Consider the following 25,205-nt stretch of genomic DNA (forward strand, 5'->3'; position numbering starts at 1 on the left):
AGAACATATAAGAAAGTTTTAAAGCGAATAAAAGTTGAGCAGCTCTCAGATGTGAACTATAGACTAAAATACACAAACATTATTGTAGCAAAAATGAAAGAGTTTGTGAACAGGAACCAAACCTTGGAGATTCAGTGGAAAGCCCTGAAGAAAACATTGATTGCTTCAGACAGAGAGGCATGTTGGTGAGGTCGTCTGCAAGGATAGAAAAATCACTCCATGATGGACACAGGAAGTTAAAGAAGCAGTGAAGGAAAAGAAGAAAGCATATCAAAAGTTCCTGGCAAATAAGTCAGCTTTTGCACTTAGAGAATACAGAGACAAATGTAAGAAAGCGAAACACTCTGTAAAACTAGTTAAACGAAAGTCATAGGAGGACTTTGGCAATAAATAAACGCTCTCAAGAAGGTGATAAATATTCTGGTGGTTGTTGAAGAGCTTAGAAATGGAGGAAAGAATACTGTAAAAGGAGTTAGAGATGATAAAGGTGACATGAAAACAGGAGAAAAAGATATCCTTAAAGTATGGAGTAATTACTTTGAAAAACTGCTAAATGAAACAAGCAATGATGACAGCACAGTGGTAAAAAAACACTCAACAGGTGCAGTCAGGAATACATACCCATACTTGAAGTAGAAAAAGCCATCAAAAACATGAAATGCGGAGAAGCAGCTGAAATTGATGATATTCAACCAGAAATGATCAAGTCTTACAGTGGCTGCACTGCATAGTGCAGCCACTGTAAGACTTGAACACTGTAAGTCTGGACAGAGGGACAAATTCTGGATGATTGGAGTAGAGCTCTCATAGTACCGATATATATAAAAAGAGAAATAAAACTGAATGTGAGAATTACAGAGGTATTTCTCTACTGAGTGTTCCTGGTAAGATTTACACAAGTATAGTTGAGAAACGATTGAAAAGGATTGTGGAAGTAAAGCTTGGTGAAGAACAAGCTGGATTCAGGTCAAATAGAGGCTGTTAGGATCAAATTTTCACTTTACGACAAAAAATTGAGAAATCATGGGAATATAACAAAGATCTATATTTATGGTTTATAGATCTGGAAAAGGCATATGACGAGGTGCCAAGAGAAAACCTATTCAAAATGCTATAGTTGTATGATGTCGATGGGGCATTATATCAAGCAATACTTTGTCTTTATTTGAGTTGTAAAACAGCAGTTAGAATTGAAGGAAGTACAGGAAAATTGGTTTAATGTTAAATCTGATGTCAGACAAGGATGTACATTATCCCCTCTGTTATTCATTATCTCTATGGATCACATTATGAAAGAAAGTGGTATTAAACCAGATATTAAAATTGGAAATGTTAATGCGATGTCTTTGCTTTATGCTGACGATGTTATACTTCTAAATAATTCTGCTATGAGTCTGCGAGATTCCCTGACTAAATTGAATAAATGTTGTAATAGATATGGTATGAAGGTCAGCAATAACAAGACAAAGACCATGAAAATAGCCATGAAAAGAAGCATTGAAAATATCAACTGCATTGTGAATGGAGAACCTATAGAACAAGTAAAATTGTTTAGTGAAGATAGTAAATTAAATATGGAAATAGACAACAGAATCAAAAAAGCTGGTATGGTAGGAAGTCAACTGAATAAATTGATATGGAATAAGTGGGAAATTAGTCAAAACACTAAATTAGCTATATACAAGACAGTGTTCAAACCAATTTTAACTTATGGATCTGAGAACTGGGTCAGAAGCAAAACACTCGACCAAAAACTAGAGATCGCAGATATGAGAGTCCTGAGAAAGATTAGCAGCTTGAACAGGTGGCATCAATGGGTATATCATATTAAAAATGAGGATATTAGAAAAGAACTTGACGTTGTCAGATGTGTAGTTCTTTCCTAATATGGAAAGATCCAGGAGTGAGTTAGCAGAGCTAATCTCAAGTGGTATGGTTGCTTAAACAGAATGGACGAGGAAAGATTACTAAAACAAGTGTTCTCTGTCAGGTTGGCAGGAAAAAGATCCAGATTTAAACCAAGATATAGGTGGATTGATATGGTAAAAAGTCCCTTAGAAGATAGAAATATAAGATCTGATAATGTTGGAGTCTTGACAGGTAACAGAGACTGATTTGGAGGAAAATTGTAGATAAGAAATTAGTAGTGATGTAAATTTTTCATGTAGTACTATCATATCCTGTACACCCCTTGAGGGTACATGGCAGAAGTTTGATGATATACCATTTATGGAAGGTAAGAAAGAAACATGGATTTGAAAGCCATTATGAGTGGTTTTTTAAATGGTTCCATCCTGTTAATTCATTGTGGTCTTATAGTCAATTGCAGAGATGATGCGACAGCAATCACAGGCACAGAAGGCCAACTCAAGACAGTTAACTCAGATATGGCTAACCACCTGGGTATCTATCATCTTTGTGCTTTAGTTTCAAATGATCTTTTGGTCGTTCATCTATGTGAGATTGATGAAAAAGGAAATTTTTTTATCATCATATAGCCTTTGGCTGTATAATGGTATAAAAGAGCTGAGACCTTTTCTCTATCTCTCATACTATCTATCTGTCTTTTCTTTCTCCTGATTTTATCAGGTTCTTTTGCATCTGTATATGAGCTGCTCTAGGACTATTATTTATTTTATTTTATTCATGTGAGGTCCCCCCCCCCCCATTCCTTGACTACTCCTTAGGACTGGTTGAGCCCTCCTAATGAAGGAGGGCTCAACTAGGCCTAATGAAGGATTATATCCTATGACTAGCCTGTGTGTTCACGGGGTCGGTTTGTCTGCTTGCGGGATGAAAAACCCCAGATAAACTGGGGGTGAACCCTGCTGCCGATGCCCAAGACCGTCTAAGTATGGCTGAGAAAGATCCTTAAGCTCCTCATGTCGTTGATGGGAATCGAACCTAGGACACTTCTTTCCCCAGGCAAATGGTTGCAAAGCACATAGCCACTAGGCCTATGATGAACATCCCTTTACTTTTTCACCTCAATGAAGGTTGAAACTAGTCTGGATAGTGGCCCTTTCCATAATGTATCTAATTATGGGATACCAAGGCAATTTATTTATTGATGCTTATGACTACATGAAAACTGATAAGTGAAAAGTACAATCACAATTTCCAGAAACAAATGATGAAAATCATAACATATAAAAGTTCATTACATAAAAGGCACAACCTGCTTTCTAAGTCTTTCCTTTTTTTTTTAAATATAAAGCAAAAGTAACTTGTCATAATTAAGCCAGGGATAATTATCGTCCTGCTGCACCAAGTATGACAAGGCTGCATGTTCTCACAACACTTCACAACATAAAAGTAGCTGAAAGTTTATTTTTCACTTGGTTAGAGTATAATAAAATTAGTTTAATCCTTTATCCAAGTATGAGCAAACAAAGTTTGCACTTGAAAGTATCTTCAGGACTGGGGATAAGGTGGTACAACACCAGGGAAACTCGTTGCAAAGGTGGAGCAAGCTACCAACACTCCTATCTCAGTATATCCTATAATGCAAAACACATCTCCTTGCAGATATGTCTAATGTTATGCATTAAGGGAAGGGCCACTACCCAGACTAGTTTCGACCTTTATTGAGGTTTCTTCAGTGGGAGCCAGGCCCAAGTGGAGATACCAGGCAGAAGCATTAGCAGGTCATCTCTACCTATAGGAGTTGCCAAATGGTGTGCCACCCTTTTTTAATAAATTACGCGGATTTAGAGAAAGATGTTGAAAGTTTATTTTTCACTTGGTTAGAGTATAATAAAATTAGTTTAATCCTTTATCCAAGTGTGAGCAAACAAAGTTTGCACCTGAACTTGGATAAAGGATTAAGGAACTAATTTTATTATACTCTAACCAAGTGAAAAATAAACTTTCAACATCTTTCTCTAAATCCAGAGTAATTTATTAAAAAAGGGTGGCACACCATTTGGCAACTCCTATAGGTAGAGATGACCTGCTAATGCTTCTGCCTGGTATCTCCACTTGGGCCTGGCTCCCACTGAAGAAACCTCAATAAAGGTCGAAACTAGTCTGGGTAGTGGCCCTTCCCTTAATGCATAACATTAGACATATCTGCAAGGAGATGTGTTTTGCATTATAGGATATACTGAGATAGGAGTGTTGGTAGCTTGCTCCACCTTTGCAACGAGTTTTCCTGGTGTTGTACCACCTTACCCCAGTCCTGAAGATACTTTCAGGCGCAAACTTTGTTTGCTCACACTTGGATAAAGGATTAAACTAATTTTATTATAAAAGTAGCTGTATCCAAGGTTTAAGTAGAGAGCAGTTGTCTTGTGTGAGAAAACTTGATCCATTAGAGGAGGCCCATTTCACACTGCATCATCATCTTCTAACATGAGGAGGAGTTCTGCTGATACTATGACGAGGACTATGAGAGTAACTATAAGAATAACGTCTTCATGGTGAGACGGGACCGTGATCTTCTGTTTCCTCCATAACCACTGCCACCATCATACCAACTCCAAGGTCCAGGCTGGAAAGCCAATTCAAGACCTCATCTGTCACCTTGTGGATGTCCTGTAGGCCACCACCGTGAAATTGGCGCCTTGGGCAGTCGTACACAATATGAGTAATCGTCTGAGCCACGGGAGAACAATCACAATAAGGGTGATCTGACAGCCCCCATTTATGTAGAAGATAACCACATCTGCCCTGACTAGTTCTGATCCTGTTTATGAATGACCAAATCTTCCTAGGAAGATCAAAACCAGGCTGCGGAGCACAGGGATCTTCTACCAGGAAGCTGTTTGTTAGGAGATTGTTGGACCAGTATTCTCTCCATATGTCAGATATTGATGGCTGCGTAGCTGAAGAGAGTTCGTCCATGGACCAGAGAGGCTTTCTAGATTTGAGGCGAAGACTAGGTGGGTTTATGAGAGTCTAGTGTAGGGGTAGGAGTGGGTTGCTCATCGCTTTATTAAATTCCTTAATCGAGGCTTGTCTTCTCCATATGTGTGTGGTGGAGCAATGTTGAACAGGCAACCAGGAGTGAGGGATGCTTCTCACCATACCACTAATTGTGCACATGGTAGAGTTCAGCTGGGTGTCTATAATGTTAGTGTGTGTGTACTTCTTTCCCAGACAAGGGCACAATATTCTGCTGCAGAGAATGCGAGGGCTAGCGCAGACGACCTTAGGACTTCTGCGCTGCAACCCCAGGTTGTTCCAGCAAGCCTTGAAATTATGTTATTTCTGGTTTTAATTTTATTGGAGAGATTGATGATGTGCCTTTTATAGGTTAGGCTTCTGTCCAGGCTCACTCCAAGGTATTTTGGGTGAAGCTCATGTTCTACCATTTCTCCACAGAAGGAAAGGTTGAGTTGTCGATTCGCCTCTGGATTGTACAGGTGAAATACTGAACACACTGTTTTCGTTGGATTTGGCTTCAAATACCACTGCTTGAAGTACTCTTCCAGGGTGTTCAGGTCTGTATTCAAGGTTGATTCTAGGTTGGTAAAGGAGGTGGATTGATGTAAGATCGCTAGGTTATCACCGTACATATACTTGCTTGATCTGGTATGAGATAGATCATACACATAGTTGTTAAAAAGTATAGGGGATAACACAGAGCCCTGAGGAAGACCGTTTTGAAGGAATCTGGGCCTGCTCTTTTTTCTGCCAATATGGACCCAGATCTTTCTGTTGGAGAGAATAGATTCAAAAAGTTGTAGAGTTTTTTTACACTTTATATTTCCTAGTTTTAGGAGGAGGCCCCTGATCCAGACAGTGTCATAAGCAGATGTTAGGTCAATGAAAGTGGCTCCAGATTTAAGTTTCTTCTGGAAGCCTGCTTCAATTTGAGTTGTCAAGACCAGGACATGGTCACAGCAACTTCTTCCTGGCCTGAAGCCAGCTTGTTCAGTCGGGAGTGCTCTTTCGACGAGTGGTGAAATTCTTTTAAGGAGAATTCTTTCAAAGAGCTTAAAGGTGGTGCAAAGCAAGGAGATAGGTCGTAGGTTTTTCACTTCATTTGGATCTTTCCCTGGTTTTTGGCACGGCACTTATTTTGGCTTCCGCCACAGCTTTGGTAATTTACCAGGCATGATGATTTCTGAGAAAAGGACAGCCAGCCATGTTTGACCATGTTGACCAAGATGTTTTAGGAATTCAGGGAGAATACCATCCACTCCTGCAGCTTTGCCATTCTTGGTAAGTTTTAAGGCTATTTGTATACCTCTTCCCGAGATATTGGGTGCACGAGTTCAGGAAGCTCGGGTTCCGTCCTCAGGATTTGTCTGATGGAAGCTTGTACAGCAATTTTCCTGGTAGAGCTGGGATGAATCTTGGAGGTTTTCGATAAATGGTTAGCCATTTGATCAGGAGTTATCTCTATTGTTTTGTGTGTTTGGCTCTGCTCCACCTAATTTTCTCAAAAGTGACCAGCTTCTCTGACTAGATGTGACATAATCGAGTTCATTGATGGTTGAGATCCATCTTTCCTTTCTGTTTTTATCCAGGGTTGATATGAGCCCCTTAGCAATAGCTGGATCTTCAGTTTCCTCATATTTGGCTAGGAGTTCCTCACTTTCTCTACTCCAACATGGGATATATTGTTTTCTGTAGCATCTAGGGATAGAGGCTTTTGCTGCAGATTTGAGTAGTTTAACAAATCTAGGATAGCAATTAGGAGTGGGTGGAATTGCTCTAATGGTCTGCTCGATTTGTTTCTGAAATGCAGACCAGTTGGAACTGCGGAGATTCCATCTAACGATTGGTGTTCCGCTGATGACTGGGATTGATGTTCCTATCTCTATTAATGTAGGACGATGTTGACTATTAGGGAATCTGTTAAGGATGGTTCTGGTTGATGGAAGAGGGTGGTCTTCAGAGTCTTTAGTGACTATGCACAGATCTGGGGTGTAGGTTCTGTTCCATCTGGCTGAGTAAAGAGTGCCGTCCTGCTTGGCATCATAATTCAAATACAAATTATATGTACCATCCAGTTTGCTAGATTATTATCATCCCGGTTGTTAGAGGAATAGCCCCACATGGTGTGATGGGAATTGAAGTCACCAACATAGATAGCAGAGTGAGGAGGAGGTCGGTCCATCTGATCAGGCCAGGATTGCGATGGAGGTTTGTAGACATTATAGATGGTGATATTTTGAACTTTAATACCTATGGAGTATTCTGTATCAGGAACACTTTGGATTATATCCTTGAGATCAGGTTGCTAGGCCATGCTTGAGGTGGCAGTTATAAGACACTAGAATGAGTCCTGGGATCTTTAGTCTGCTGAGGGTGGCATCAGGCACATGGATTTCCTGGAGAGTCAAGACATCAATTGCTTTATCTTTGGCTATTTTGCTGATGACTTTGGCTTTGGATTTAGATATCCCTTCTATGTTTAGGGAACATATCTTGAGGTAGTGTTGATTAGGGGACTGTAACATATTTTTCAAAGCTTGTCCTCCACCTAAACAAGCAATGCGATCCCTGTTTTTCCAGGCGACGATCGAGCAGGCTTGGAACTTTTTATGTTTTGTATTCATCATAATTGTAAGTAGTCCAGGAGGCTTGGAAACATTTGGATGCCTTGTTTGAGACATTAGCTTCATGTTGCCTGTGGTTCATCTCTGGGGCTTCTTTTGTCTGAAGCACCAACAATGTACCAAGGCAACACTACCGGTGGGGAGGCCACGGGGAGGCTGTCTCAATCCCCCCCCCACCAAGGCAATTGATGTGAAGTCATTAGCCTCTATATACAAGTAACCCAGTCATGACGTGGCTTCATGCACACACATTTGTTTGCTTACACTTAGATAAAGGATGAAACCAAGAATCTAATTTCTTAGCATCTAATTTATGTAATACTATCATAGTATCCTGTACACTCTTTGAGAGCACATATCAGAAATTTGATGATGACATAATGTATAGGAATAGTTTTGATATTAACTTTGCAGACATAGGATCTGCATCATAGCAAGTGGTAACTTTCAGAATCATATGATTTAGTCACAACCTTTTATTTGGAATGTGATAGAAGTGCAGCATGATTTTTGCAGGTTATTTAATTGGAGTGCAACTCTAAGCAAATCAGCATTAAATGGCTTGATAAAGAAGTTCAAAAATTGGTATTGTATCCAGCAGTAAGAAAAATTTTATTGGGGGGGGGGGGGGGGGGAAGAAGCTGTGAACAACATTGTGCATGTTAAACAAGCATTATCCTCATTCCAAATGTATAAAATACTTGTCTTAAAAATTGTCTATAATTTCTGCATTTACTAACAAGATCCTGACAGAAGATCTGAAAACATTAAAAAATCAACTCTGATGTCTTTGGTATACTTACCGAGACTGTGGTTCACATATTTTATAACATTCAAAGTACACAGCACAACCTTAGCAGTTGTCCTAAGGATCTTATAGTTGAGTTTTGTGGCTCAATTTTCAAAGATTTCAAAATGAAACTTATTCGATTTTCATCTTTTTGATTATGTTAAGTTCCTGGTTTATTTTGCTTAATTTTTTAAACTACCATCAGTTATGGAGTTTCTCTCTCTTATTCCAGTTAATAAACTTTCCTCCTTTCAAAGCACTGCAAATGGCACACTTTCTCCTTTTGTCTACCCCCATTGTCTATTCAGTTCACTTCTCCTCTGATTTATCATACTTCGATTAAACTAATAGATCTACAGTGGTTAGTCTGAACTTAAGTCCTACATAAAAGCTGTTTCTATATAGAGGAGTTGTATGAAGATAAATACGAAATCTTACTAATAGATTTCAACCAAATAGATCTATTCCCTTCATACTTACTATTACCTTAAGACCTCATGGAGTCAAAGACTCATCTAGGAGGTCACTTTTATCATATACACACAGCTCATCATACTGTGCCTTAAACACGTTCAAATTCTCTGCAGACACCATGCTCTCAGGCAATGCATTTGAATTATTCACAACTCTCCATGCAAAAAACTTGATTCTTTCTCACTCCGCTGCTCACACCCTCCTTATACAGCTTCCAGTGATGTCCTCTTGTTCTTCCCCAGTCTTCCATGATTTTGTGAAAAACCTCTTCAACGTTAATCCTATAACTCCTTACCAGCATGAATGCCTCTATCATGTCACCCCTTCTTCTTGCTATCCACTAGACTCTGCAAATTGCATTGTCTCAACGTATCTTCATATTCATCATTACAGAGATCAGAAACTATTTACATCAATTGTCTCTGGACCCTCTCCAACATCTCTTCATCTTTTTGAAAACCAGGTGACCAAATCTGTGCACTATTTGGCCACATATTGGATTGTGGCCTAATCAGATATATGACCACATATCTGATTAGGTCACATATGGATTACTGTCCATAGATTGGACAGTAGTCCATATGTGGTCCTAATCCTAATCAGTCCTAATCGGAGCTTTATATTTGTAACTAGAATCTCCTCACTTCTACAAGTCAGTGTCCTCTGCATCATTGCCAAAATTGTTTGTGTTGTCCTCTAAATTTTAGATCCTTATCCACCGTCACCCCAAGATCTCTTATTTCCTCCACCTTCAACAATATATCCTCACCAAGAGTAAATTCTACATCCCATCTTTGTTTACCAAATTTTTAAATCTTACATTTCGCAATATAGAACTGGCATCGCCACTCCTATTTCCATTCACTCAGTCTATTCAAGTCTTCTTGTAAGGCCAAACTTCTCAGAATTCATCCCAACTATGCATCATCTGCAAACAACTGTATATCCCCATTCAAATCTTCTCCAATATCATTAACATAAAGGACAAACAGCAATGGCTTTAAAACAGATCTGTGAGGCACCACTAATGTCTTTCCTCTTCTGGGATATTACTCCTCCATGCACAACTTGTTGATACCTATAAGAGAGCCAATCTCCAATCCAATGCACTAGTCTAATATCCAAGCCCAACCGATCTAGTTTAACAATCATGCAATAACCTATCAAAAGCCTTTGCAAATAAGTATACTACTATGTATCCATCTCCTGTGTCCAATGCTGCTGTCACCTTATTGTAATAAGTAAGTATATTACTTAAACTTGATCTACCTTTATCAAATCTGTGGGTTGACAACAATAGTATTATCTTTGATAATACTATTGTTGTCAACCCAATTCTGGATCATGATTCTCACCCACCTCTACAACACCTGACACACAGACTGAGCTATAATTTGATACTTGAATTCTGCCATCTCCTTTATCAAGTGGCACAATCTTGCCTTCCTTCCACTCCTTTGGAACTTGACCCAGTGTAGACTTTTATTAAATGAATATGTCATGGCAGATGTCAGTTCCCTGGCACATTCCTTCAGAATACGTAGTGATATATCATCAAGTTGCACAGTATCATTATTATTAATGTCAAGTTTGCGTAATTCCCAATATACCTCTTCTTCACTCATAGATAGTCTCTCCTCCTTGTCATCCACTGCTCTTAAATTCTTCATGATGTCACATTCACAAGGATGAAACACATTTATGAACTGCTCATTAAATATCTCAACTATATCCTCTGCAGCAGTTGTCCTTATACCATTTTCATTTTCTGCAATCTTTGCCATCCTACCATCGTTCTTTTTTTTTTTTTTTTTTTTTGCTGCTACATATTGAAAGAACTCGTTTATGTTTTTTTTTTTTTTTTTTTTTGGGGGGGGGGGCTTCATTAGCTAACTACTGTTCATATGAACTTTTGCTACCCTTACCAACCATGTCACCCTCCTTACCTGTTCTTTGTAATCCTCATGAAATCGATTATTACCACTCTTATGCTGCCTCCATAATGCCTTTTTCCTCTGTATCACATGCTTAATCTCTTCATTCATCCATTTCACACCTACCTTATTTAACCTTCTGACCCTTGGAATACATTTAGACATTGCTTCTACTAGATAGTTCTTAAATATCACCCAAACAGCATTGATAACTTTTACAGCTAAAACTCCTCATACCATGCTACAGATGCACGCTGTCTCCCTGAGCCTCTCATAATCACCAGTTCTGTAGTTCCACATATACCCTTTCATCATGAACGTCCTGACATGGTTGACAACTACCAAGGTAATCACTCTATGGACACTCTCACCAATTGAAGAGAGATTTGACACCTCATTCATAATAACATCTTCAGATGAGATGATCAGATCCATCATCATCAGTTTCCTAATATGTACCCTCAGGGAGCATACAGAATAATTATGATAGTACTGCAAGAAAAAGTTACACCGTTACTAACTTCCAATTAACAATTTTCCTCCAAATTAATCTGTTATCTGTTAAGATTCCAATATTATCAGATCTTATATTTCTGTCTTTTAAGGCACTTTTTACTGTATCAATTCATCTACTTGGTCTTTCTCTGGGTCTTTCCTGCCAACCTGGCAAAGAACACTTGTTTTGCTAATCTTTCTTCTCCTATTCTGTTTAAATGACCATACCACCTGAGAATAGCTCTACAAACACATTCTTGAATGCTAACAATGGCAAGTTCTCACCTAATAATCTCATTTTTAATACGCTATTCAATTTAGTCACTCCACCAATCTTTCTCAGAACTCTCATATCAGAAGTCACAGTCTTTGATCAAGTGTTTTATTTCTAACCCAGCTCTCAGATCCATAAGTTAAAATTGGTTTGAATATTGTCTTGCATGGGTTAATTTAATGTTTTGACTAATTTCTATTCCATATAAATTTATTCAGATGACTTTCTACCATTCCAGCTTTACTAATTCTGCTGTCTATTTCCAGATCTTCACGAAAAATTGTGCCTAAATAGTTGAAATATTTTACTTGTACTATAGGCTCATTATTCAGGATACAGTTGATGTTTTCATTGCTGATTTTCATACCAAATTTATTACAACACTTATTAAATTTAGTCAGGGAATCTTTCAGAGTTGTATTGGATTTATTTAGAAGTATAACATCATCTGCATAAAGTAAAGAGGTTAAGATTAATTTTGGAAAATTATGGAGACAACTACCATGTTAAAACTTTAGTTTAATATAAGTCGAATGTGGATTTCAAAATCCACATTCGATGTTTTGACCTTTATATTAAGGTCATCTTCTGGAGCATACATACTATATACAGAGAAACAAGCTGCACTACAATCTGTATGGTTTGTTAAAGTTACTGACCAACTGTTACAGCAATTATTGGCCTGACCTCTGGTGAAAAAAAAAAAAAACCTTACTACATCAACGCTAGAGTTCTATTATTAATATTATGTATTGGTTGTAAAATTGCATATGGGGCAACAACAAGTCTATATATATATTAACACCATGATTATACATATAAATTCCAACCAGTTGGTATGGAATGGTTTCCAATACTAGCTGAAGGTTGCCTAGAGTCCTGAAGTATGCTGGATACTAAATATTAAGTAGGCTGAATGTGTGCCGTCCAGATTCTTGGAATTTTCATGCCATCATTATTGTTGATATTTGGGTGGTTTATCAGAATTTCACAGACTTCCTTAAATATTCTTCCATACCAGGTTTTTGTATGGTGTAAAGAGCGGGTACTTTTCCAGTCAATTTGGTTTAAGGTGTTGAGAGCGTGATCTGAAAGGCCTGCTTCACCAAAATGGTTATATTTAATGTGTCTTATGTGTTTTTTTCTTACATATAGGGATTGTACGTCTTGTTTCACCAATGTACGGTAAGTTACAGGTGCAGTGGATGCAATAAACTCCAGGATATGCCAGTGGGAGGAGTTGAATATGTTTTTAAGTTTTGTAGGTGGTTTAAAGGTGGCATTGAGATTATAATGGTGTAGGATTCTGTTGATTTTTTCTGATAACCCTTTATTGTATGGGATGGCTATGGTTTTACTGTAATCTAGATTCTTTTTTGATGATGTTTTATGAAGTACTTTATTAATAGTATTTTTGTTATAGCCATTATTTATAAATGTATCGCTGATGATTTTTAGTTCCTGTTTCAGAGCTTGCTGGTTAGAGCAAATAGTTATAACTCTGATTTTAATTTAATGACTCCATATTTTTGTTATGGGTGGTGGTATGAATTAGCATGTATGTATTAGCCAGTGTGTGTCAGTTTGCAGTAGACCATGAAGAATAGACTGCCTGAAGGAAGACGTGTGACCAGTGTATCCAGGAACGGGAGTGAGTTCTGATTTTCAATTTCGATAGTAAATTGTATACATTCATGTCGTTTGTTCTGGTGGCTAAGGAATGTGTTTAGCATTTGTCGCTCATGTGGCCAGATAACGAACACATCGTCAACTTATCTAAGCCACACTGTAGGTTTTAGAATGGAGGAATCAAGAGCACTTTGCTCAAAAGTGTCCATATAGAAGTTAGCGATTGGGGAGGGGATAGTGGCGAGCCCATGGCCGTACCTTCTTTTTGTAGGTAAAATTTATTTTGCCACATGAAGTAACCAGAACATAGTACGTGGACGAAGGGGGCCGTAATGTCGGGCAGAAATGTCGAAACTGACTAATAAGTCATCTTTGTCGAGTGTTATGTTTTTAATTTTGTTTATAAAGGGTTGTGTGTTCTTTGTGTAGTCATAAACACCCTTAAAACAGAGCTATAACAATTTGCTCTAACCAGCAAGCTCTGAAACAGGAGCTTGCTGGTTACTAAAAATCATCAGCAACACATTTACAAATAATTGCTATAACAAAAATACTATTAATAAAGTACTTCATAAAACATCATCAAAAAATAATCTGGATTACAGTAAAACCATAGACATCCCATACATTAAAGGGTTATCAGAAAAAATCAGCAGATATATAAATCAACAGAAAAATCAACAAAAAATACTACACCATTATAATCTCAATGCCACTTTTAAACCACCTACAAAACTTAAAAACATATTCAACTCCTCTAAGGATCCTCTCCTCCCATTGGCACATCCTGGAGTTTATTGCATCCACTGCACCTGTAACTTACCATACATTGGTGAAACAGCACATACAATCCCTATACGTAAGAAAGAACACATAAGACACATTAAATATAACCATTTTGGTGAAGCAGGCCTCTCAGATCACACTCTCAACACCTTACACCAAATCGACTGGAAAAGTACCCGCTCTTTACACCATACAAAAACCTGGTATGGAAGAATATTTAAGGAAGTCTGTGAAATTCTGATAAACCACCCAAATATCAACAATAATGATGGCATGAAAATTCCAAGAATCTGGGCACACATTCAGCCTACTTAATATTTAGTATCCAGCATACTTCAGGACTCTAGGCAACCTTCAGCTAGTATTGGAAACCATTCCATACCAACTGGTTAGAATTTATATGTATAATCATGGTGTTAATATATATATATAGACTTGTTGTTGCTCCCAGTGTAATTTTACAACCAATAGATAATATTAATAATAGGACTCTAGCGTTGATGTAGTAAGTTTTTTTTTTCTTTTTTTTCTTTTTTTTTTTCACCAGAAGTCAGGCCAATAATTGTTGTAATGTTGGTCAGTAACTTTAACAAACCATATAAATTGTAGGGCAACTTGTTTCTCTGTATATAGTATATATGCTCCAGAGATGATTTTGATATAAAGGTCAAAACGTTGAATGTAGATTTTGGTTTATATTAAACTAAAGTTTTACTCAAACACGGTAGTTGTCTCCATAATTTTCCGAAATGTATTCGGATCACCGTGTAAGCCTAAAAGAAAGGAGGTTAAGATTAACATCAACAGTTTTGATATCAGATTTAAAACTATTTCTCTTCATAATGTGATTCATATAGATAATGAATAACAGTGGAGATTACGGATACTCTTGTCACACACCTAATTTTATCTCAAACCATCTTCCTGTACCTCCTACAAGTTTAACTGCTGACTTACAACTTAAATCGAATCTATGTATTGCTTGATATAATGTCCCATTTACACCATATAATTGTAGCGTTTTGAAAAGCTTTCATCTTGGCACCTTGTCATATGCCTTTTCTACATCAACAAAACTTAAATACAAATTCTTGTTATATTCCCAATATTTCTCAACTATTTGTTTTAAAATCCAAACCTGACAACCTCTATTTGACTTGAATCCAGCTTGTTCTTCACCAAGCTTTCCTCCCACAATTTTTCTTATCCATTTCTCATGTACAAGGTGTGTTCAAAAAAAAAAAAAAAGGTTGAACGTTTGTTATGAAGACTTTATTGCTCATGTTACAACATTTTAAGCTCTGCTCCCCCTTCAAAGTAGTCCCATCTACTTGCAATGCACTGTTCCCAAAATATCATCTATTGTTGGAATGCTTCCTGGAATGCACTTTCTCTGATGGCGTGCAGTTCTCTTATTTCATTTTCCTGAATTTCCTCTATGGGTTGGAAATGACGTCCTTTCAAAGTGGTTTTAAGTTTGGATGTTATGATGTTCTTAAGAAAGTTTTCATTACCATTTGCATTTGCAAGCAGTTCCTGACTGATTTCAACACAGTTCTCTTTCTGATCATCAGTCAACAAACGCAGAATGAATTTTGCACTGATGCGACACAGCTAAAGTTTTTCAGTCAAAATTTGATGGCAAGATCCTATGCTGATGCCCACTTTGTCAGCAACTTCTCAAACAGTTAAACACCCATTTCCACAAAGCACATCACGAGCTCTCTTGACATGGTCATCTTCTGTTGATGTGGAAGGTTGTTCAGGCCTGAGATCTTCACCAACCGACGTTCTGCCTTTTTTTTTTTTATAAATGCTTAAACCACTCATAGCACTGCATTTGGCTCATACAATCCTCCCCGTATTCTTGTTTAAGCAATTTAAATGTCTCTGTGAAATTTTTACCAAGTTTCCAGCAAAATTTAACATAAATACACGTTATTCTTCAAGCTCATTCATTGTCACTTTGTCACTAATCCAACAAACAACTTGTGCTCATGCTCACTTCAGTGGATGTAACTTGATGATTAATGCTCATAGCAGAATGGGGGAATGGCAGTTTGTTGTTCAAATCTGCCACTAAGTGCACTCAGTACCCGCAGCACTCTCTCTGCACCAGTTGGCAATCTATTTAAAAAGTTTGGTCCTTGTATACTTGCATAAATCTTACCAGGAACACTCAGTAGGGAAATACCTCTGTAATTCTTGCTTTCAGTTTTATTTCCCTTTTCCCTGCTCCATTCATCGGGAATTTGACCCCCCTGACCTTCTGAATTATGCAGTGCAGCTACTTCATATTTGAGCATTTCTAGCTGAATTTCATCTACACCAGCTGCCTTTTCACATTTGAGGCTTTTGATGACTTTTTCTACTTCAAGTATTGATATGTATTCCTGACTGCATTCCTGTTTGGAGTTTTCTACCATCATCCTGACACTGCTTGTTTCATTTAGTAGTCTTTCAAAGTAATTATTTCAGACATCTTGAATATCTTTCTTCAGTTTTCATGTCACTTTTATCATCTCTGATTCCTTTTACAGTACTCTTTCCATCCTTTCTAAACTATTTCAGTATCCTCCAAAATATTTTGCCTTCCTGATATATATTTTCTGTGTTCTTACCAAAGTCTTCCCATGACTTTTGTTTAGCAAGTTTTACACAGTGCTTCACTTTCTTACATTGTTCTCTGTATTTTCTAACAGCACAAGCTGACTTACTTGTCAGGAAAGTTTGATATGCTTTCTTCTTTTCTTTCATTGTCTCTTTAACTTATTGAGTCTACCATTGAGTTCTGATTTTCTATCCTTACAGACAACCTCACCAACATGCCTTTCTAGTTGAATCAATCAATGTTTTCTTCAGGATTTGCCACTGAACCTCCAAGGTTTAGTTCCTGTTCTCAAACTCTTTCATTTTTTCTTGAATAATGTTTGTGTATTTTAGTCTACAGTTCACATCTGAGAGCTGCTCAACTTTTATTCCTTTAAATCTTTCTTACATGTTCTTCTTTTCAGTATGAAATTCAGTTTTATCCTACTCAAGACTAAATGGTGATCACTTCCAATTTCAAATCCTCTGTATTTTCATGTCCTGCACCAGTGAGAAAACATCACTTATCAACAATAATGTAGTCAGTGAGATTTCTTGCATTTTCTCTCCATGTGAATTTGTGCACGTTTTATGTTGGAACATGGTGTTAGTAATAATTAATCCATGTCCTGAACAGAAATCCAGCAGGCATTTTATTATTAGCTTTATTATTTTATTATTACCTTTATTATTAGCTTTGCTCTTTTCTCCAAATTTTTCCAAAACATTTCTATATGTCTGGTAATCATTTCTTACTCTGCTGTTAAGATCTCCAACAAAGACCAACTTTTCCTTTTTAGTTTAGCTAGCTTCCTTCGCTAATGACTAAAAAAATTCCTCTTTTCAGTACTTTCTAGAACCTTCATTGGGACCATATGCACATATAAGTCTTATTGTCCAGTTCCCCATTGTGATATTTGCCCACATCACTCTACTTGATATTGCCTGGCATTGAAGATTATTCTCATGTTTAGTGTTGAATACTATGGCTGCGCCTTCTTTTCCATTGTTTTCATTGCTAGAATATAACATTTTGTATTTATCGCTTAGAAAGATCTCACCTGTTTTTGTCTTATTTGTTTCAGTCATTCCTGTTATGTCAATCTGGTACTCATTCAATTCTTCTGCTAGTTCCAGTTCTTTTTCATTGATTCTTCTTACGTCGATAATATCAATCTTGAACTTTGTTGATGTTGACTTGGTGTGTTCTGGGGTTTTCTTCCAGTAGCTGACTCTCTTTGCTGTTCATCCTGGTTCCCTGACAAAAACAATGGGGACCTTGTTTAACCAGGCGACACCCAGCTGGCATGAAATTCTTTCATGTTGTACTATCATTTTATTTTGTGGTTTAAGCCGATAAGAATACAGTTTGGTTGACTAAATCCTGAACTGCCAGCCCATCCTTGTTCGTTCAGTGTCCAGGTAGATACCTAACAGGATTCACCAGGAGAAAGTGAGAATTGGACATTAGGTCAGAATCCTCCACTCTGTTCTTCTCATTCCTTAAAAGGCTACATGGAGGTCTCCTCCCAATTTTAGAGCTTTAATCTTTAAGCACTCCTTGATCTTCGAGGGTTGCTTAACCCTGCAGAGGTCATGGTCATAAAAATTGCAGCTTAGGTTGCGTGTATCTGAGAGATACATTCATTACTAGTATGTGCTAAAATGTGATTAAACTTAAAAAAAAAAAAAAGACACTGCAAATATAACACATGATGGTTTATTTATTTTCAATTACAATCTAGAAATTATTGAACAAAGAAACAAAGAAAAAAAAAAACTAAACCAATACTATACTGACATCAGAGTTTGCAGTATCTCTCATATACAATTTACTATCAAATATCACTTTCTCTTTCTCATTAGGCTCTATTATTCTTATCATCGGACTCGAGTAACATTCGCTGAATCTCTTCAACATCTGATGATTATCCAATCGATATATTTTTCCAGCCATTTTTAATGGTAAATAAAAAAATAACAACTAAACCAATACTATACTGATATCAGAGTTTGCAGTATCTCTCGGGTACAATGTACTATCAAATATCACACACCTTTACATAACACGTGTTAAACGAAAACTGACCCATAAACAGTGTGGAATATCACTCGTAATATATGTGCGCAGCTAGTCATGACCTCCAAGCTATACACTGGATATGTGTAAGAATATTTATATTAAACAATTTGTTTGTATCTGTCAGATCAGTCATGACCTCTTCAGGGTTAAAACCCTCAATCTTCGTGTGCCTCTGTTACATACTGCCTGAGGTAGTTGCCCCTCAAAAACTCATGTTCTTCCGGTTACTATCTTGTCATCCCAATCTATATTGCCAGAATTAAAATCACCCATAATTGTCACTCCATACTGCCTCAAAACCACTACACTATTTCCTCCCTAATCATCAATAACTCCACTGCCCTTTTTACCCTTTCTATCTTCACAAAATACATCATAGCCTTTATTTCTATTCTCTCTAGGAAATAGATGAAGCTAGAAATTTAGTGGTGGTGGTGGTGGTAGACAGAGAGTTAAAATTTAGTGCACATATTGCTAAGGTTTGCTAAGTTAACACATAAAATTACTGGGCTAGTGAAGAACACATTATCAAGTAGAGATAAGGAAGTTGTAATTCCTCTTTATAAAACCTTGATAATTAGACTATTACTAGACTAGGTGTGTGCCACAAGGTTCAGTGCTGGGACCATTGCTGTTTAATTTGTACATCCCCCCCCCCACCCCCCCCCCCCCCCACCCCCCCCCCCCCCCACCCCCCCCCCCCCCCACCCCCCCCCCCCCCCACCCCCCCCCCCCCCCACCCCCCCCCCCCCCCACCCCCCCCCCCCCCCACCCCCCCCCCCCCCCACCCCCCCCCCCCCCCACCCCCCCCCCCCCCCACCCCCCCCCCCCCCCACCCCCCCCCCCCCCCACCCCCCCCCCCCCCCACCCCCCCCCCCCCCCACCCCCCCCCCCCCCCACCCCCCCCCCCCCCCACCCCCCCCCCCCCCCACCCCCCCCCCCCCCCACCCCCCCCCCCCCCCACCCCCCCCCCCCCCCACCCCCCCCCCCCCCCACCCCCCCCCCCCCCCACCCCCCCCCCCCCCCACCCCCCCCCCCCCCCACCCCCCCCCCCCCCCACCCCCCCCCCCCCCCACCCCCCCCCCCCCCCACCCCCCCCCCCCCCCACCCCCCCCCCCCCCCACCCCCCCCCCCCCCCACCCCCCCCCAATCAATATTATCCTGTTCTCTTCCTCCTTCTGGGGCATATAAACCTATTATTGTTAAATAGCCTCTATCTATTTTTATTCTAGCTTCTATTATTCTTTCATTCCATAATTTATAATGTTGTAACTGTTTTGAAATGGAGTTATGATCCAAATCATGACTCCTGCCTGTGCTCTTTGATCTCTGTCAACTCCACTGTATATCACATTAAAATTTTTGGTTCTCATAGTTCCTTTTAATTTCTTTTTTGTTTCAGTGATTAATGCTATTTTAAAATTTCTTTCATTTAATAACTGGTCTAATTCCATTTCTTTATATGCTATTCCTCTTACATTCCAGTTTGCTATGTGTATTATATTTTGTCGTTTCCATTTTTGTTTTACCTTTTCCATTCCAGGGTCGTTTCCCATAGATTCAATCCGATTATCTTTTTCTGTCAACTTACAGGTAGGATTATATTCTCCATGTCAGGGAACTAGCCTGATGATGGAATAGTTCAGTGGTAGGGTTGCTACCTTATGGCTTCTGAACTAGCCTCCTTCCAAATTTAAACCCATAGGAGGAATAGGGTATATTGAAGGGGAAAGAGTAGATTATAGAAGAATTATAGTAAGGTTTATAGAGAGGGCATAGTTGTAAGGCCAGAAATGAAAAGACCCCCAGGTCATAAAATAAGAAGAGTTGGTTGATAAGGCCTTATAGGAAAGATTAAAGTAAGTGGATCTTCCTCAAAGTAGAAGAAGGGGAGAATAGATCCAGCTAGGGGACCATGGGAGTGCTGCTTCCCTTACAATCAAGATGATTGCCCCTTATGACCCTGTTGGTCCACGAGTCCTTATTCGGTATATTCTGACTATCCCACCATACACACACACACACACATGGTGGGCTTCCCTGTCCGCCACCCATGGGAGTGCTCTCTAGGGGTTACAGGGGTCCCCTAAGAGGTAGCCAAAAGATGTCACACCTTATTAGTGAAATACTCTGGATTAGAGATAGTTGTTGCTGGCTCCCACTGATGAGACCTCAATAAAGGTTGAAACCGGTCTGGGTAGTAACTCATCCCATAATGCATAGCATTATACATGTCTGTAAGGATATGTTCTTTGCATTATGGGATACTAAAGCAAGTGATGTGAAGTCATTAGCTTCTGTATACGAGGTGGTGCTCCAGGCCTGAAAATACTTCAGGCATAAACTTTGTTTGCTTACACTTGGATAAAAGATTAAACCAAGTATATAATTTCTTTGTTAACTTTAATTTAAACTCACTCATTGCAACCATTTCATTTCCCTTGTTTCTGATACTTCTAGTATTCATATACAAACATAACAGTTCACTCCCAGATCTATAACAAGTTTCACTTATGCTACTTATTAGATGTGACTTCTCCATACTCTCCTCAAACCATTTGTTTTTCTCCTTCTTCAAATCCAACTGTTTTCCCTGCATCCCAGTTCATTCCCTTCCCTTTTTGTCTATACACCCATTCACATCCTCTTGGGACATCAACCGATCTCATTCTGTGATCCCCCTATTCACCCTGAGTCTCCCCATTTCCCTGTTTGTCCTGCACACTTATTCTCTTATTCTTTACACTCGTGCTGCCTACTTCTTTTCCACCACTTCACTTTCTCCTTCCTTACTCTTCTGCTCTTTCACATTGCTTCTTACTTTCTCAGATTCATTCTCTGTGCTCATTACTCTCCCTTCCAGCAGCAATCTCTCCAAATGACTCATGCCAAAACTATTCAAATGCAGTCCATCACTCTTATACAGTTCAATTCTTCCTTCAGACTCATTCCACACATTAACAAATTCACTTCTTTCTCTTCACATATTTCTGCTGACATTGATAATTCTTGCTCTCTGCCTCATCTCGTCTCTGTCATACCTGAGCAACACACTGACTGCCTTTCTTATCACACTATTATCTTTTATCCTTCTCAACAACCTCCTGATATCCATTCTTTCATTCTCCTTGTTCCCAGTCAAATCATTTGTCCCTATTACCACTACCATCTCCTTTGCTCACTTACTCACTTATTCACACCTATATAATTATTTTCTACACCAGATAATCGAATCACTATACAGTGCCACTTGATTTTTTACCTTTTCTTATGAACCAACATAATTTTTTGTGGTCTTCTTCACTCTTCCATCTCCAATTCTCTTCATTTCACTCTACATCTGCCTCATCTTCACCAATTCAGCTTTACTTGCACAAAAATTTTATGGCTTTTTTTTTTTAATTTGTAAGTGCTATTTTTTAATACTTCTGTTCTGCACTGGCCATTATAGAGTGTTATATTTAACTTATAACTTCAACTTTCAGTTAGGAATATGTTTCATGGCACTATAAAAATATCTTTATACACATCAAGAATATTATGGACATTTTCATACACTGAATATGTCGCATATATGGCTTTAATAAGCGTCACTTTCTGCACCTTTATCTAACTTATATTTATACTCCATGCTGTTGCAAATGTCACTTTACTTGATAAAACTCAATTGTTCTTTCCAAAGATCTAACAAAATGCTGGAATCAGCCCTTGTTTGTCATGTATCTAGTGAATAAATAAAGAAAAAAAAATTTTAAATCATTTCAACTAAACAAAGAAACTGCTACATTGCAGTAAATGGTTTGTACATATGCTAACTCATGAAAGCAGATTTCTTCACAGAAATGAAGAACAAAAAGACCTAGAGGAATTCCAAGGAAGTTTTTTTTTATAGATACTACATTAGTAATTATGGAGAGAACATGAATAAGATTTGGAAAATTGTAGAACAAGATTTAAGAGTTTGAGAAAGTGGAAGACCAGTACCATCTACAGGGTGTAGCAGAGAGGCAGCCTGTCTCACAGCGCAGCTTAATAAGGGTGCTCGTTCAACTATATTGCAGTAGGTGCCGTCGCTATGCTAACAATTCCTGTTTAGCTTAGTTTTTTCAAGCTTAAACTGATTAAAAATTATTTGCAAACAGCAGTGACCCAAGAAAGATTGGTTGGTCTAGCATCTATATCGATAGAGGCGGACATTGCTTATAATTTAAATTTAGAAAAGCTTATAAACAGTTTTATTGTGGGATATCCCCGTAGAGCAAACATTTAATTAATATTATTATGTAATCGTTTTACATTAATGTTTTTCTTGTAATAAAAACAAAATAGCAATTGGAGATTTTCTTATATTTTTGTCTTATAATCCATCAGGGGTGATATTTAATTGTTTGCCTCAGTATGCAATCTAATTTGGTGACGGCCCTGTGGAAGATGATGGAAAGGTGCTAATTCTGATGACCTGGCAACATGTTAGAACATGAGATGGACAATGATGATAATTATGATGATGTTTTCATGAATTAATAATATCTTAAATATATGAAGTAAGAGTCAGTGTGTTTAAATATCTGTTACTTGTAAATTTACTGTGTACACTTATTTTCTGCTCTTTCTCTCTTTCATGAGGCTTTAGGTATTATGGCTCTGCCACAAAACATTCCACAAAGTTTAAAGCATATGATGGATCTGATGGACATTGTGTGGTATTATGCAGGAGATAAGTCAGTCAGTGTAAGTATAAAGTTTTAAACAAATGCTTTTACAAAAACAAAAATACTGACATCCTCAACATAATTCATTGTAAGTCCTTCTTCACCATCTGGAATAATAGACTAATTACTTAATTCATCATGAAGACTATGTCAAGTATGTTTAAATGAGTTAAGTTAGTGTCAGATTTGTTTCCAAATATCGAATTTCAGATATTACATTTGATGTTGATATATTATATAAACCTATGCAATTGCATCCATGTTATTAAAGTGAGCTAATAATCTTGGAAGGCTGGAAGAAATTTGAAGTTTTGTCAGTGTCATGATTTATTTGTGATTGATGAGGTTTCAAAAAAATTTTAAAAAAGGCTGACAATTCACATCTTCTTTGATCAGCATCAGTGACAAAATGATAGTAAGTGATATATGGATGGGGGAAAAATGTAGGAATGAGGAAACAGAAGAGAGGAACAACAGAATGAGAGAGAGAGAGAGTGAGAATAAAGGTGCAACAGAGAATGAAATTGTTGGAATACAAGATTTGAAGGATTTGTTCAAGATGAGAAATGTGAAGTAATATTAGACATTTGGGGGAAAGAAATAAAAAAAAGTGCAAATGGATAAAATGAAAGAAAGTAGAGAAAAAGAGGTGATGAATGATTAGAGAATAGCACTGTATGGGGATTAGAGGTATAGTTATTGAGAGAGTCCATAAGGTCTACTTTCCAGGAGGGGTAACAAACAAGATAATTCATGCTGTGGATATGAGAAGAAAATGATCAAGAGAGTTAGTGATGGTTGTGGAAACAAGTGATTTGGTTGAACATAAGGAGAATGTAAAGGTGGATATTGGGAGGTTACTGAGAAGAGTGAAAGATAACAGTAGTAGGAAAGGTTGTCAGTGTGTATGTTGCCAAGGTATGACAATGATGAGTTGAGATGGACAGCAAGAATCATGAATGGTATGCAGGCAGAGATATTCAAAGAAAAAGGGAGTGTAGTTTGTAGATTTGTGGCATGGATTTGTACAAAAATGACAAATGAAATTCAAATGGCTGTGGTCAAAATAATCTGGAGAAACTGTTGCTAAAAAAAAGATATCGAGCAACAGATCAGAAGAAGTGAAGTGAATGATCACAAGAATGGAACAGGTGATGGACAGCTTGGGAAGAGTGGCTGTTGGAAAAATGCCAAACAAACTATTTTATAAAAAGATGTTTTATTAACTTGCTTATATTTCACTGAATTTCAAATTGGCATCATCAGAGCACAACACAGCTTGTATATATGACAGTGAGTAAGTGAAACTACAATTGTAATGGACAAAAGATCTAAAGTCCTATTTTGGCACCCTTTAACGTTGTAAATAATAATAATAATAATAAATTTTTTTTAATTAAAAAATTACAGCTATCTGGAAGTTGCTCTTAAGATAACAGCCTCCCAAATTTTTGGCAAATTATAGCAACCATATTTGTTCAGGTTACGAAAATTCTTCCTAGCCATGGCTGACTCAAAAAAGAATCTTTTGGATCTGTAACGACTTCTAAATAGTACATTATTATTATTATTATTATTATTATTATTATTATTATTACTATTATTATTATTTCGGGCGACTCCAGGAGTCCTTAGACTCATTGAGGGAGGCCCTAAACATCATGTCCACACAACTATGCGATTACATTCTCACAGTATCTATCATACCTTGTCTTGAACTCGTTCACCGTCATAGCACCCACAACAGACTCTGGCAGCTTATTCCACTCATTTACCACTCTAAAAGTAAAGAACCCAGCTCTAACACCCCTGCTAACCACACTCTTGCCCAGCTTCCATAGGTGTCCCCTAGTTATCCCACCACCAGTCCTGATCTCAAAAATATCCTCTGAATTAATCCTATAGAATCCCTTTAGCAGTTTGAATGT

General features: G+C 38.0%; 1 protein-coding gene across 4 annotated transcripts in view; it reads left to right on the plus strand.

Annotated features, from left to right (window-relative positions):
* Coq9 (ubiquinone biosynthesis protein COQ9, mitochondrial) overlaps window positions 1-25,205 on the plus strand; it is a 192,355-nt gene that overhangs the window by 68,287 nt on the left and 98,863 nt on the right. For all 4 annotated transcript variants that reach the window (XM_090401194.1, XM_090401196.1, XM_090401195.1 and 1 more), the window contains exon 5: window positions 23,192-23,296. In XM_090401194.1, the coding sequence (XP_090257320.1) occupies window positions 23,192-23,296 (105 nt within the window). The remainder of the gene's footprint in view (window positions 1-23,191; window positions 23,297-25,205) is intronic.

The sequence above is a fragment of the Typopeltis vanoorti genome, chromosome 12 (genome assembly GCF_054136105.1).
Source record: "Typopeltis vanoorti isolate ZY-2024b chromosome 12, IOZ_Tvanoo_1.0, whole genome shotgun sequence".
Taxonomy (NCBI): domain Eukaryota; kingdom Metazoa; phylum Arthropoda; class Arachnida; order Uropygi; family Thelyphonidae; genus Typopeltis; species Typopeltis vanoorti.